Source organism: Arachis hypogaea, chromosome 6 (assembly GCF_003086295.3).
Source record: "Arachis hypogaea cultivar Tifrunner chromosome 6, arahy.Tifrunner.gnm2.J5K5, whole genome shotgun sequence".
NCBI classification, from domain to species: domain Eukaryota; kingdom Viridiplantae; phylum Streptophyta; class Magnoliopsida; order Fabales; family Fabaceae; genus Arachis; species Arachis hypogaea.
Window position 1 is genome coordinate 5,812,824 of NC_092041.1, and position 14,412 is coordinate 5,827,235.

Here is a 14,412-nt window from a genome sequence, read left to right on the forward strand (position 1 = left end):
TCAAAGAAATTCTCACATAATGATATATACTCAAGTGACTCACATAAAATTTCACATAGAACTGAAAATAAGGCATATAATTAAATTTTGATGCATTATAATTTACAATTACATTTAATTACATAACAAATATAATTATTTTTTATATTAATTATGTGAATAATTATAAAAAATAAATATAATTAAATATTTTATAAATTCTAAATCTTAAACGGTAAACAAAACATATATATTACTCAAAAGCCTAATAAATTCAATTATACAATCGACTCGGTGTGATAACTATTTATAATTAGGTTATGCACAAAAATAACTAGGTCTTTTAACTATTAACCCCCAGAGCACTTCCTTTTATTTTATTCTTCTGATATTGAAATCACCTAATGCTTTAATTTGCAACCTTTAAGATACTCATATTTCTTTATTCAATTCAATGGAACTATCATAAAACTTCGTATGTATGTAAATATCATAATATTAGAGAAATGTTAGAGTATTATTAAAATTTATTATTTTTGTTATTAGTTAATTATTAATATTTAAAAATATAAAATAAAGTATATAGAATTGAATGACTAGATTAAAAAAATTAAACTAAAAAAATTAAATTAATAATTAAATGATGGTAAAAAAAATAAATTATATAATATAGTAATGTAGTAATGCAGCCATACCAAACAGGGTGGAAACTCTTGCAGTCGATTTCAATCTGAGAGTCGTTAGATAATTTGACTGATTTAATTAAATTTTTATCTAATAAATCTAAGGTATCAACTTCATGTGAAGTCATTTTCACCTGAATTTTCATCACCAAACAGTACAATCATTTATCATCTTTCTCAATGTTTTCCATTATTCCCAACAGTAATGTTAACATACATGCATTAATCAGATTTGGCCATTTGAGCGAGAAAATAAATTTGAACATATCTCATATCTGTGATCTTTACTGCATTACAGTAGGGCTCATTAAACAGGCCTAGTATGATATGAATAATCTTGTAATTGATTGATAGACGTGGATAGAGCGTGGGCCAAGAGATTTGACATGTGAACTGAATACGCATCATCCCCTAAGGTCGGTCCAAGAAATGATGAATGTACTACGAAGAAGCTAGGTAGAGCGTATATCTGTGTATGAACTCTACCGTAGCACCTACGCACTTTGGTCTTCGGTCATGTTCCTGATAACGAATACCTCCAGTTCGTGCTAAGATTAATTAGAGTCGAAGAAATATTTTGGCTCATATATATATTGTGGTTGTGTATGTGGTACCATTGGCCCTACTTAATTCATCATACTTTAATGCTAATCTTACTTCATTTGAATCAAATTTATTCCCAAGATCGGAAGGTAGATAATCTACTTCATATGCTCACTAAATTAATTAAATTAAAAAGTTTATGTATTCATTTTATTAAGTGTAATTCATATAACTAATATAAATTTCAAAAATATTATTTATCCACTAAAATCAATTACTAAAATTAATCATTTTATATTTTTATATAAATATATGTAATTTAATTTATTTTTAATGTATATTTTATACTAATAACTAATTTTAATAGTCGCAATGAGTTATAACTCAAATCGTATAATCTCTCCATATTCACGTAAGAGTGGAGTTAGAGTCTTTCTATTTTTAGTAAAAAAAAATTAATTTTAATAGGGACTGATTTAATGTACAATTAACAATTTAACATTATGTTATTTTTGACATAATGAAAGCCATACATCATCAAACATTATCATTATTGGAGTAATTAAGGTTGGATATGGAATTGAAGGCATGCATGTAGTAGGTGCTTGAGATTGAAGTATTATTATATATTGTTTCCAGTTACTGGAAACGGAAGTCCAAGAGTAAGTTAGTTCTCTATCATTCTTAGTTATATCTTATATGCTACTACCCTTTAGGTCTTTACCAACAAACATTCTGGACGTTTAATTCATTTGTATGCGACAAACTTCACCTGAAGGAAGAGTTAGCTTACATATACAATATAACTTTGTCGTGCAGATAGCTATTTCTGGCAAGTTCCTATAGATCAGTAGCCTATCGATCGTCAAAATGTCATGGCAATAGATTTTCGTAACTTGCTAGTCAGTCTGAGTCATGAACAACGATGAAAGACGAACGAGCATACATTTTTTGTTAATAAATAATTTTAGGAAAAATTTTATGCTGCCTAACAAACTTATGCTTAATTTGTCTAAAACCTTAGGGGAAAAAAAAGTGGATTTTATATTTTATATCTATATTATATAATTATAAAATTAAGTATGGTAGAAAATACCTCATTTTAGATTGTCAATATTTTTTTATTAATTTGTCTTTCATTTAATTTGAATCAATACGAATATTTTATTTTAATACAAGTATTGTACTCTAGTATTACCCTTTCCATAATATAGTCATTAGCTTTATATTGAACGATAATTTTAAAAAAATAAAAAATAATTAAAATTTATTTTATTTAATATTCATTAATTATTATAATATTCATTGATTAATATTACAATAATTAATAAATACTAAATAAAATAAATTTAACTTAGTTATCAAACATTTTCGTATATTTAATTACGATTTATATGTTCGTAAACTCGATACCAAGGAGTCACCAAAAAAAAAAAAACTCGATACCAAGGGAAAAAGTGTCCCAGCTGCATGCTACAACTTCATGCATGAAGTCATGAACTGAATCGTGAAACTCGTTTTTTTATTTTTTTTGTCAGCGTCAAACTCGTTCTAAACTGGAACTGACATGAAGCGGTTGGGCTGAGGCCCATGATACCCATACCCATGCAGAGCAATCGGCCCACGCTAGTGGAGAGAGAGAGGAACATAGCTAGTGTATGATTGATTGATTGCAGGTGTGTTATCATTTCAGGGGCCAATGGTGAAGCACATCAGCACATGGCCCCGCTCCACTCAATGGTCAATCTTTTAATAACACACATTCACTCAATCAATCCAATCAGTCTTTTCATTTAAATTTGTACTGTCCATGGGTTATGTTTTTGTCGTCTGTCTTTACTACTATCCACTATCCAGACCCCCTTCTTTACTCTCACATCACAGCGTCCCGCGCAATACACGGAACCATTTTTTCTATTTTTTTCTAACATCCTACTGACCTATTCTACCTAGTTTCGGTAAACCTTATTCAGTATAATCCTTATCATTTTATAATAATTAAAAAAAATAAAAAAATAATAAAATAAATAATTCATTCATTTTTAAATATTAAAAAATAGGAATTTTTGTATTTCACAAAAGATAATAAAATCTTCTTTTAGAAACCCTTATTATTGGTTATAAAATTACTAACAAATATTATTGATAGTATGGTTAGAACTTAGAACACTGGTACGAGTGACTCAAAAACAGAACTACAGAAGAGAATCAATGACTGTGCCACACAGGACATGCATGTGCAATATAAGCTAAGCATGTAGTATGTGTTTTGACCTCTCTACTTTTGTGCCATTATAAGTGCCTTTTCAGGCTTGACACTGTTCCATCTTCTTCCTTATAATAGGTTAGGCAAGCAGAGACCACCATGCAACTATTTTTTTAATATAATAATCCACGTTACTACTGTGTAGCTCCATATTTGACGGATACCAAGTTTGACGCAACAACCACCGTACCACTTATCATTGCACCATATAATATACATCACAGCATCTCACAGTTTCGGTTCATTTTATCATTTTTTTTTAGTTCCAGTTAATTCATTTGCACCCTTACATACCTACACATATACTTGGTCATTTAGGGTTTAAGATTTATCATTTTAATTCAACATAACCACGCCATAAAAATCACCACTGTGCAATAATAATCCTCCTTAACTATCTTATTCATAAGCATCACAGTTTGGTTAATTGGGAAACAGATTATACTGACAACTGATGCAAATCAAAAACACACAAATCAAAGCTTATTTATTTGCTTCCTAAATAATCTACCTCCTCAGGATTATTTGCGCTAGCAGGTCCTCCAAGTGTCAAAAGCAACCCTTCAAGATCACTCTGACTTGCTCTATGCTCCTTGAATAGTATCGACGAACGAGCGCCTCGCCTGATTTGTGGGGAATGATCTGAGTTGGAGTTCACAAATGGTGGTTGAGTTTGAGTAGTTAGAGAGCAATTTGTTTCAACCACCTTTACTGCCTGCTGCATCTAACATTCATTACATGATCACTTTACTTTTTCTATTATTCCATTTGTTTAAATTATTAAGAAAAATCTGAAATCAAAAGGTGACAGAGACTAATATTATGGAAGCATACCGGAGCAAATAAGACCCCTCTGAAAATCTCTCCATTCACGGATGCAGTCATGAGTAACCCTGAGTCAAAGGCTCCATCTATTTTACCTCGAACTTCAGCACCAATCTTGTAATTTGAACCCATCGTGAAAAATAAATAAATAAATAATAAGTAACTATAAATTAAAAAAGAATTTAGTTAAGAGAAAGTCTAGGCCACCAATTTTTGTGTTTTGTGGGGCTAATTTTTTTTTGTTATGGAAGTAAAAATGGTGATATACTTTAATATGATAATTTTTGGTATTTTTTAAAACCGTGAAAATACACAAATCCCTGGCACGGATTTCTATATTTAAAATTTTTTAATTTTTTTTAACACAAATCCCTGGCACCGATTTGTGTACCAATCACAAATCCCTGGCACCGATTTGTATACCTACACAAATCATTGGCACAGATTTGTGTACCTTTCACAAATCCCTGGCACCGATTTGTGTACATCTCACAAATCCCTGACACCGATTTCTGCTTCTCTAGTTAAACGATCCCACATTTAAATATAACACTCCAATAATCCACATTTAAGAAAAACACCACTACCACTCCAATATTAAAAATAAAAAATTCGTTTTGTGGCCAGTACTTAACCATCAAAAGAAAGTGAATCATTTCTTATCATTGGATGTAATTTCATACCATTAAAAATACTATTGATCAAAACACAAAAATTGTTGGCCCTAACACTTCTTTTTAGTTAATATTCGTTTTTTTATTACGTTAAGATTATATATCAGTTAAAATTTTTTTAATATATTTGTTATATATTTATTAAAATAAAAAATTAAAAATTTTTAATTAAATAATCTTAATAGATAACTTAAAACACATGTTAGCTAAATTAAAAATATTATTTGTACATCAAAATTAATTATTAAAATTAGATACCAATAGATTTATGTATAAATATATGTGTGATTTAATATATTTTAAATGTGTATTTGTATTTTAATATTTATTTTATATTGGTGACTGATTTCAGTAGTTGATTTTGGTTACAGATAAATAGTCTACATGAAGCGAAATTAGAAAATAATTCACCAGGTGGCACTGTTCTTGCTTTGGCTGATTAACTAGAGAAGGAAGATTTTGTGGATTTCCCTGAGTGATATCCTTCATAGATTTCTTGTTACTCAAGTCATTGGTGTATGGACAATTGGTTGGTGTTTGATTCATCTGTTTGAACAGAAGACGCTGCTGCGAATCGGTGACAGAAGCATTTGATCTTTGACCAAGAGTCTGTTCTTGATCAGATTGAGATGGTGATGAATGCTGTGATAGTGAAAGAGAGTGTTCTTCTTGTTCAGAATCAACATCCCAAACCTTCGTAGTAGAAACTCTCCTCCTCTTCTGTTGTGAAGTACCTGAATCAAAGTCATAAGCTCCTCCTTCTTTCACATTAGACCCCATCAACATAGTTTTCTGATGCAAAACAAAACACATTGTTAGTTCTTTCACATTATGCCAATAATTGCTACATTAACTTCTATATGTACCGGTCAATGAGTAATAGCTCAAATGGCATAGTCTCCCCCATACTCAATTAAGAGGTTGCGGGTTCAAGTCTCCTATCTTTGGTTAAAAAAAAAAAAAAAAACTTCTATATGTACCGCGTTGTAACGTGGATTTGGCTCTGCTTCATGCTGCAAAACTAACAATTCATTGAGAGGATTTTCATCTTCACCACACCTGTAATCAGACAAGGTTAAGCCGTGAATTGAAATCGACAAAGAGACCAACATTTTCGCAATGGAGAGAAGAGAAATTCACCCGCCATAGATGACAATATCCATGTCTATAACAACAGCAGTATGAGAAAATCGCCCTTGTGGTTTTTGACCAGTTATATAGAGTTGAGTCCATGAACAAGTGCATATATCAAAGATCCAAATGTCATTATAGTAACGTTTTTCTCCAACCCCTCCAATGATATAGACCTGAATATCATGGAGAGTTTAGAAAAATCCATGACAAATTAAACTATAAAGAGTTCCACAAAATGAAAATCAATATCATGCAATTAATGGAAATCTGCCTTGGTTCCAATGTTTACTGCAGCATGACCTGCCCTGACTCCAGGTGAAGAACCTTGAATTCTCAACTGTCATATGAAATTTGATCTTTAATTGTTCGAATTTCGAAAAAATTATTAGCAATTCCAACATAAAAGTTAAGAACTATACATACTTTGGACCAAGTCATTGTTTCCATATCAAGAATATCAATGTTTCCATGGTACTGATAACCTGAATCTCCACCATATACAATAAGCTTGTTCCCAATGGCAATGGTACTATGACTGTCCCTAGGGACAGGAAATTCACCTTTCAACTCAGGGCAAGTCCATCTCATGGTTCCTAGTTCAAGAATGTGCAAATCATTCAAATAGTTTGCTCTGCCTTCCCCACTACCACCAAAGATCACTAGTCTATAGCCGCCAACGAGCACGGCCGTGTGGCTCTCCCGGGGCGAAGGAGGTGTCCCTTTGCATTCAGGACTAACCCAAACTTTGGTGACAAGATCAAGAATATGAATATGATTCACCTTCTTGAATCCATTGCTGCCACCAAACACTATCATCTTATGGCCTACAATAACAGCACTATGGCTGTCCCTAGGACCTGGATTTTCGCCTGTGGTTGCGACCTTCCTCCAAACCATTTTATCAAGGTCCAAAGTGAGAACATCACTGAAATGCATCCCTCCACAACAGCCCTGAAATTTGGACACAAAACATCTTATAATATTTAGTGATATTATCATTATCTCTTTATTATGGTTGTTCTTAACAAGTTCAAGAAGGGGAAAAATGTTATTTTCTTTGTTAAGTGTATGTTTTGTAAGGCAGGGAGAAGATGAGAATTTAAAATTTTAATTACTATATTAAGAAAGAAGAAAAGTGATGGTAATTACATCTGAGCATGTATTGTTCAACTAATTGCAGAAATGTAAAATTAATTCAGTTTATTCTCTCTAGGGGAAAAAACCACGTGGTAAGAAAGATTTAAGGGAAATACTAAAATTCAGAGAAGAAAGTGCTTTGGTTCCTAGCCATAGATAGCAAATAACACAGGGAATTTGAGAGAGAAGTACTAAGAACTCATGAAATTCAACGAGTACACTGCAACCAACAAAATTAGTCAAAAAACATGTCCAGGTTAATAGAAAACAGAGCTCCAAATTAGTCAAAACACCATTACATGTAACTAAAAAGCTTATTTATTAATTTGAATTATATTTTTGTTTTCAACAAAAGGGAGTTTTGATTTTAGTCATACCCCAAAGACATACATAAGGCCATTGAAGAAGCAAGCAGAGTGACCCCATCTTTCAGAAGGATCAAAACCCGAAACCTTTGGACATAACCACATTGCTTTCATCTTCCCTGCAACTTCAGCTACCAAAGAGCCCAACGTTCTATGCATCTTGAGAGTGTGGTTACTGGTTTTATAATTTAAAAACTTTGTTGTATTGGATTGCTTGAGCACAGTGCTTGACATATGACAAAGATGAAGAAACAGTGGTAATGTGATAAAGATTGAGAAAAAAAAAAAAGAAGAGATTTTCAAAGAGGGACATTAACAAGCCAAATGATGTATCAACTGTCAAATATCAATATCAGTAAGACATGAAAAGATGGGTGCTTTCAAGTCCAAATCACTGTGCCAACAAACAGCAACCATGGCTCTAGTGAAACCAATTAAACAAACCTTTTTTTTCCTTCTACAACGACCAACCATATTAATGCTATTGTAGACGACACATTGTACACTGCCATTGCAAGTATTTTTCTTTTGGGTAACTTGCATGCTTAGATTTTAAAAAACTAGAGTGAATATTTAATAATTCGTGGAGGTCTGGATTTTTTTTTCTCAGTGGACTTAATTTTGAACATAAGAAAAAATTTGATTTTATTTATTTTTAATGCCATTTGGTTTTTAGTCCACAAAATAATTTTTACTTCTAGATTAAATTTCGATAGCTCTTTATATAAAAATATTTTTTATACGTAATTGATAATTAAAAAATATTTTTTATTAGCAGTTAACCACAATATTTAAAAATATGAATTAAAAATAAATTATTAAATTAAAAAAATTAGACTGACAACTAAAAATATTAATTAAAAAAATAAATTCTATTAGTCTTTTAACTTTTTGTTTTCAAAAAATTATTTGAAATCCACTACAAAAAAAAAAGTATGAAATTTATTCTCCCAGTCGGAAGTGAAGAGTTTGGGCCTTAGCACTACGAGGTGTATATATTGGTCTAGGCCGATCACGATTTATACGTGCTTGAAACACGGAGACTATTCAAGATTTTGAAGTTGATAATGGTGTTTTAAAAGAAATGTTGATAATGAACGATTATGGTGACCGATTTAGTTGAAAGCCTTAGTTATCATTCTAAAAAATAGTCGTCGAAGTTTTTTCTCTCGGTACTATTAGACGTTTCCAGCGAGAATTTTCCAGTAGTGGAAGGCCGGATCCAGAGAAGCATCAAAAAGGTAAAGAAGGCTTTTCAGGAACAGAATCAGCTGGCCTTGTTCCTCGAGAAGAAGACTAGATGAATCCCGAAAACGGAGCAGGTATGGTCACATGTGGAGCATCAGCCTCCAAGGATGTTTCCGAGAATGCAAAGGAAGAAGAGAATATGAGCAACGCAGATGAAGTACCTGAAACAGAAACTGACAGAGAAAGTAAACAAGACAAACAATCTGATATTATGATTGAAGAGAAGACTGAAAACAATATGGGGCAGATTTGGAGGAATAGATATTATGATATGAACCATGCCCTCCTTGATGGCCCATAGAAAATCTATGATCACTACCTAGCTGTCAGGTTATAGAAATCAGATTTCAATCCGCTTCTTACTTCCATTGACAAAATTAAAGCATGGATCAGATTACCAGCACTCCCGAGCTGTATAACGAAAGAATCTCAAGGAAAATAGGAGATTTGGTAGGCAAAATATGCAAAATTGACTACAACATATCACACCTATGTAGAACGAAGTTTGCTAGGCTTTGCGTTGAAGTTGATGTAACAAAGCCTGTGCTAGGACGATACATGATAAATGAAAAGCTTTACCAAGTAAAATATTGTAAAACTCAAATAATAATAAATAATTAATCAATTTAAAATGAGTTAAAAGAATTAAAAAAAATTAAAATTATAATTTAAAAATTTATCAGTAAAAATTTAACTTAGAAAATTAATTAGAGTGTGAAAATATAAGTGATTATGAAAAAATGCGTACTATCGTTATAATTAATTGTATAAGTTTAAATTTGTCCGGTACTGTGTATGATAAAAGTAAAAATGTATGATTGATCAGAAAATATTTAGAATAAAAATTGAAACACTTATTTTAAAGATTTAAGTTCTAAGTGGAGTCAAAGGACAAAAATTATGAAATTGTCCATTCACTTAAAGGATAAGGGCATGACTCATCCCCTTCACAAAAATCATAAATTTCACAGAGAGAGGAGAGCTCGAGACATAGAGAGAAGAGAAGATAGAACCCTAGCACTATTCACTTCACCGTACAAATTCACTTTTTTTACAAATCTTAAGAATCTTATCTTATTTCTCCATTTATCTCTATTTTCGAGTTTGGAGTTTGAGATATTGAAAATTTGTGATTTTGACGTTTAGGAAAAGCTTAATCTCGAGTCTAGCAGAGTTTTAACCTAAGATTACGTGGTACAAGGTAAAAGAACTCTTTTCCTTTATTTTTCCCTAATGTGTGAAACCCTAGCTTAAAAGTGTGAAAAATTGTTTAATTAGATTAAGTAGAGTTGCTTGATAGTTTTGGTGCGGATTAGGGTGCGCACTTGATTGGAAGAGGATCCGGTGAGGTTTGGTTGCGTTGATTAAAGTTTAGGTGTGATCCGAGAGGAGATTTAAAGGATTTGGAAACCGCCGTCAACGAATGTATGGGTCTTAGTTTCAGATAAACATTATATAACATTATGTGAAACCTTAGACTAGATGACAATAGGTTAGTAATGAATTGGAAAAAATTGATGTGGTTAATATTGATGATTTAGTGTGAATAATTAATGTTGGTTGATGGTTGAGTGATGATGTGTTGCGACATGATTTTGAGAATTTGAGTCTTAATGAGCAATATATATATATATGTATGATTAAATTTAGATATAAATTGTGGTTTGTTGACTATTATGGCTATTAATATGAAAATTTGGGTTGGAAGCTATGATTAGGTGAGGTACATTTTTTATAAGTCTCAATTGAGATATTGAAAAGATTAAATTGTATTGTGGTTATTATTGTGAATGAATAATAGTAAGGAACTATGAAATTGAATTGGAATTGGTTGATTGGGTCTTGAATGGCTAGGATGTGGGTTGGGATTAATGAGTGAGTGTAGATGATGTCTAAAAAATTGGTTAATGTTGGTGTTAAAAAGAGGTGGAATTGAGAAATGGTGAATTTGAGTTATGTAGAAAATTTTGGTAAAAATTTTTTTTTAGCCAATTTCAATGGGTCATAACTTAGCGTTTAGAGTTTAAATTTGAGTGAAACTTCTCTTGAATAAAATTGGTGACGAGTACTTTAAAATATTCTAAGAACGAAGAAAAAAAAATTTTGTAGCAAAAATTATAGAAATTTAAAAATTGGTATCAAAAATTAAAAATTTCAAATTTCGCAGCAAACCAGAAAAATTGCTAGTGTGCAGGCTCATAGGGACGTGCGCAGAGACAAAGAATGTTTGCAAGCTTGTGCGCACGTACAGGGTGGTGCGTACGCACCAATCTGGGATGTTTGCTAGTCTGTGTATGCGCACATGTCCTGTTTTCTGTAAAAAATATATTTTTTTATTGTTTAGCCTTTGCAAAAACTTGTACCTCCTATAACCCCCATATGACACCCGATAACCAAATTTTAAACTCTAAATAGAGTGTGGGTAAATCTAAAGAATTAAAATGATGAATTTTCGGATAAATACTTGGTTAACCGGATGAAAATATTGTGGGGATGATGGTTCATCCTACCCACGGTAAGGACAGTGGTACTATTCTGCTCACGAGATAACGAAGTTGATATATTGATAAAGAATTAGGGTTAATGAAGACGATAACTTATGAAATTGATTTGAGTTAATGATTTTGATGGAAGAATTGGCAAGGTCGAAGGTTTGTCCCGCTTATGTGGCAAGGTCGTGGGTTTGTCTCGTTTGCGTGGTAAAATAGTGGATTTTGTCCCGTTTGCGTATTGATTTGTCACATGCACCGGGCAAGGGCAGTAGTTCCATCCCACTTGTTCATGGTTGCGGTATGATGTGGGGATGATAGTTTTATCCTGCCCACATTCTCTCGGGTTGCAAGGTGAGATGACATTCTTCGTTATTTTTGGCACGGTTTATACCTCCAGAAAAATGTAAGACGATACTATCCGTTGAGATAATGGTACCATGATTTAATTCCTTTTGGGATGCGCACGGAGAGACCGATTCGGGAGTTGCCAGCTGAATTTTGTGTCGGGTTTGGCATAATAACCGACACTTGAGCTAATGACCAGTAGGACATGCATGCATTATGTGCATTTATTTGCCATTGTATGAGTGTGCCTAATTGTCTTTGGTTTGCCTAATTGTATATCCTGCTTAATTGTTAGATGTATTACTTGCTTAATTGTGCTTTAATTGTGGTTCTTGCATTTTGCCTTGTATTTAAAATAATTACTATTGAATTGGATATTAAACTGAATATTGCACTGAGAAAATATAGCACAGAGGATAAAAATGATGATATATTGAAATGATTGAAGCTAGAGAAAATTGATAGAACCGAAACTTAGTATATTAACCCTATTTGGATTAGTTTAAACCCTAGGTTGGAACTTTTTTGAATCTGCAGGTTAGGATTGTCTAATAGGTTCATCTCTCTTTATATAGTCTTTATTTAAAACTATTACCCTATTAAAATCCTATGAATTCTCACCCGTCGTAGATTTTTAGTTTTTCAGATATAGGGCGTGACACACTTCATTGAGTGTGCAAGATTCTTTTGGCAAAGTAAAAAAAGCTTTTGATGATACTTATTTTGTGTTTAGCATTTTTTTCACTTTTAAAAATATTATTGTATATTCCTCTTAGAGGTTTTTAATTTGGAGAAACAAAATTGTATTTTATATATTTTTTGGTTTGTAATATTCTAGCCGGCCCTTTTTGGTGGGTCGAGACTAGTGACTTTTATGTATTCTATTGCGGAATATATATATATATATATATATATATATATATATATATATATATATATAGCTCTTGTATTCGACGCTTCTTATTTTAACGTTTTGTGTTTGATAATGTTTGTCGTTTTTGTTTATCTTTCCTTCACAAACTCCTAATTATATTATTATCCTCCAAGTATTAAGTATGTATTTGTCTTTAGGAGTCGTAATACTTCACTACTTCTAATTTACAATTATAACGTAAAGTTTTTTGTGGTAGAGTATTATAAATATGATGGTATTCACTAAATTTGTGTGGAAGAATTAATCACGAACAAAAACACTGCCTAATCTAAAAAGAAAAGCTAAAAACTACCAACAAAGATGAAGGCACCAGAGAAGATACAACTTGAAATGAAGAAAAGGACACTCAAAAAGGTGCTGGAAAAACATAAAGAAGAAAGGAAGCTACAGCAATAGCAAAAGATCTTTGCAAACAAATCATGATTCAAGAGGACAATTTTGTGTCTTGGATAATTATTCAAAGACAAAGAAGGCTTAGAAAGGATGGAGTAGGGCCTAGCAATACAAATGGAAAATAAGCAAGAAAGGAAAACAAGTTTAGATATAGAAGAAACATAAAGAAGGCTACGAAGAGGAGGTAGCTGAAACAACATGAAAGCTACTAAAAAGATAACAAAAGATCCAGGCAAAATCACAAAAACCAAACAAAAAACAATTAGAACAGAGGCAAAGCCGTTGACACACAGACAATTCATATGTACATCATACCTTCGCAATAGAAATGATAGGCTTGGACACATAATAAGTTTCAAGTTAAATAACAATTATAACTCAATAAAAATAATTTACATAGCGATATGCACGGAACTCACTGAGGATCTCAGCGTAATTCAAAAATACCACAATGGACTCTCACTCTATATAAACAACTAAAATAACACACAGGAGGATTATCTGTTTTTTACTTATTTTTTACTTTTTCTTATCATATTATTAAGATTCGCTTTTGATTTAAATATGAAGCATTTTTTGTAGGTGTTCCCACACATGATATTCAACTCAAGTCAACATATAACTCTTCCAATCAAGTAACTCATCGGTATTAGGAGTTGCTATAAGCTCGATAGATCACCAACATTCGAAATACCAATTTCTTAATTTGTTTAAAATTTAAATTTTTAACACAAATTTTATTAGAAGATTATTTTATTTTATTATTTTTTATAAATGTTATAATATTATTTTTTTGCTTTTATTTATTATTCTTTTGATATTTTTATTTTGTGAATTTAATAATTTTTACGAGTTGAGTTTTTTTTATAATTTTTTAATTTTTTTAATATTTTTCTCTAATTTTTAAAGATTTATATTTTAATATACTGATTCTTATGGCTAATTAGTATTTTTTATTTATTTTTAAATTTTTTTGAATAAAACTTATTTCAAAATTGAGATTTTAAAAAAATTATTGAGTAATACCCCAAATAGGTCCCCAAGAAATTTACTATCCGACAGTTTTGTCCCCCACAAAATTTAACTAAGATTTTGACCCTGAGGTTCTCAGATATCCCCCAAATACGTCCCCAAAACCGTTTGATCCGGTTAATGTGGTGACGTGTCAGGTTAACTGTGACATGTCACCTTTAGGACATTTTGGTCCCCATCCACGCTGGACAAAACGACGTCGTATTAGAACTAGGGGTAAAACGCCGTCGTTTTGGGGAGGACAAATTCGTCCCCACTTAGACAGAGAATGCAAACGGCGCCGTTTTCATGTGGGGGACCTATTTGTCTTATAATAGTATCTTAGGGGACCTATTTGACCTATAATTCGTGATGTTAAAAGA

General features: G+C 31.8%; 1 protein-coding gene across 2 annotated transcripts; it reads right to left on the reverse strand.

Annotated features, from left to right (window-relative positions):
• Positions 1–3,808: 3,808 nt before the first annotated feature.
• On the reverse strand, positions 3,809–7,928 carry LOC112695586 (uncharacterized). 2 transcript variants are annotated; one of them, XM_025747985.3, is made up of 8 exons: positions 7,619–7,928; positions 6,528–7,055; positions 6,376–6,441; positions 6,111–6,277; positions 5,951–6,029; positions 5,382–5,762; positions 4,306–4,410; positions 3,809–4,186 (listed from the first exon to the last, which is right to left on the reverse strand). In XM_025747985.3, exons 1-8 carry the CDS (start codon positions 7,838–7,840, stop codon positions 3,959–3,961), a joined length of 1,776 nt encoding a protein of 591 aa, XP_025603770.1. In that variant the 5' UTR covers positions 7,841–7,928; the 3' UTR covers positions 3,809–3,958. The 2 variants fall into 2 exon arrangements, with proteins under 2 accessions (XP_025603770.1, XP_025603769.1); XM_025747984.3 differs by having other exon boundaries at positions 3,809–4,195; positions 7,619–7,891.
• Positions 7,929–14,412: the final 6,484 nt, after the last annotated feature.

What these genes read in the sequence shown, in the direction of transcription:
- LOC112695586 (XM_025747984.3), bottom strand. Translation starts at nt 7,840, where the DNA reads ATGTCAAGCACTGTGCTCAAGCAATCCAATACAACAAAGTTTTTAAAT. An exon ending in CAGTAAACATTGGAACCAAG is followed by an intron (nt 6,278 to 6,375) that starts GCAGATTTCCAT and finishes CATGATATTCAG; the next exon opens with GTCTATATCATTGGAGGGGT. An exon ending in GATATTGTCATCTATGGCGG is followed by an intron (nt 6,030 to 6,110) that starts GTGAATTTCTCT and finishes GTCTGATTACAG; the next exon opens with GTGTGGTGAAGATGAAAATC.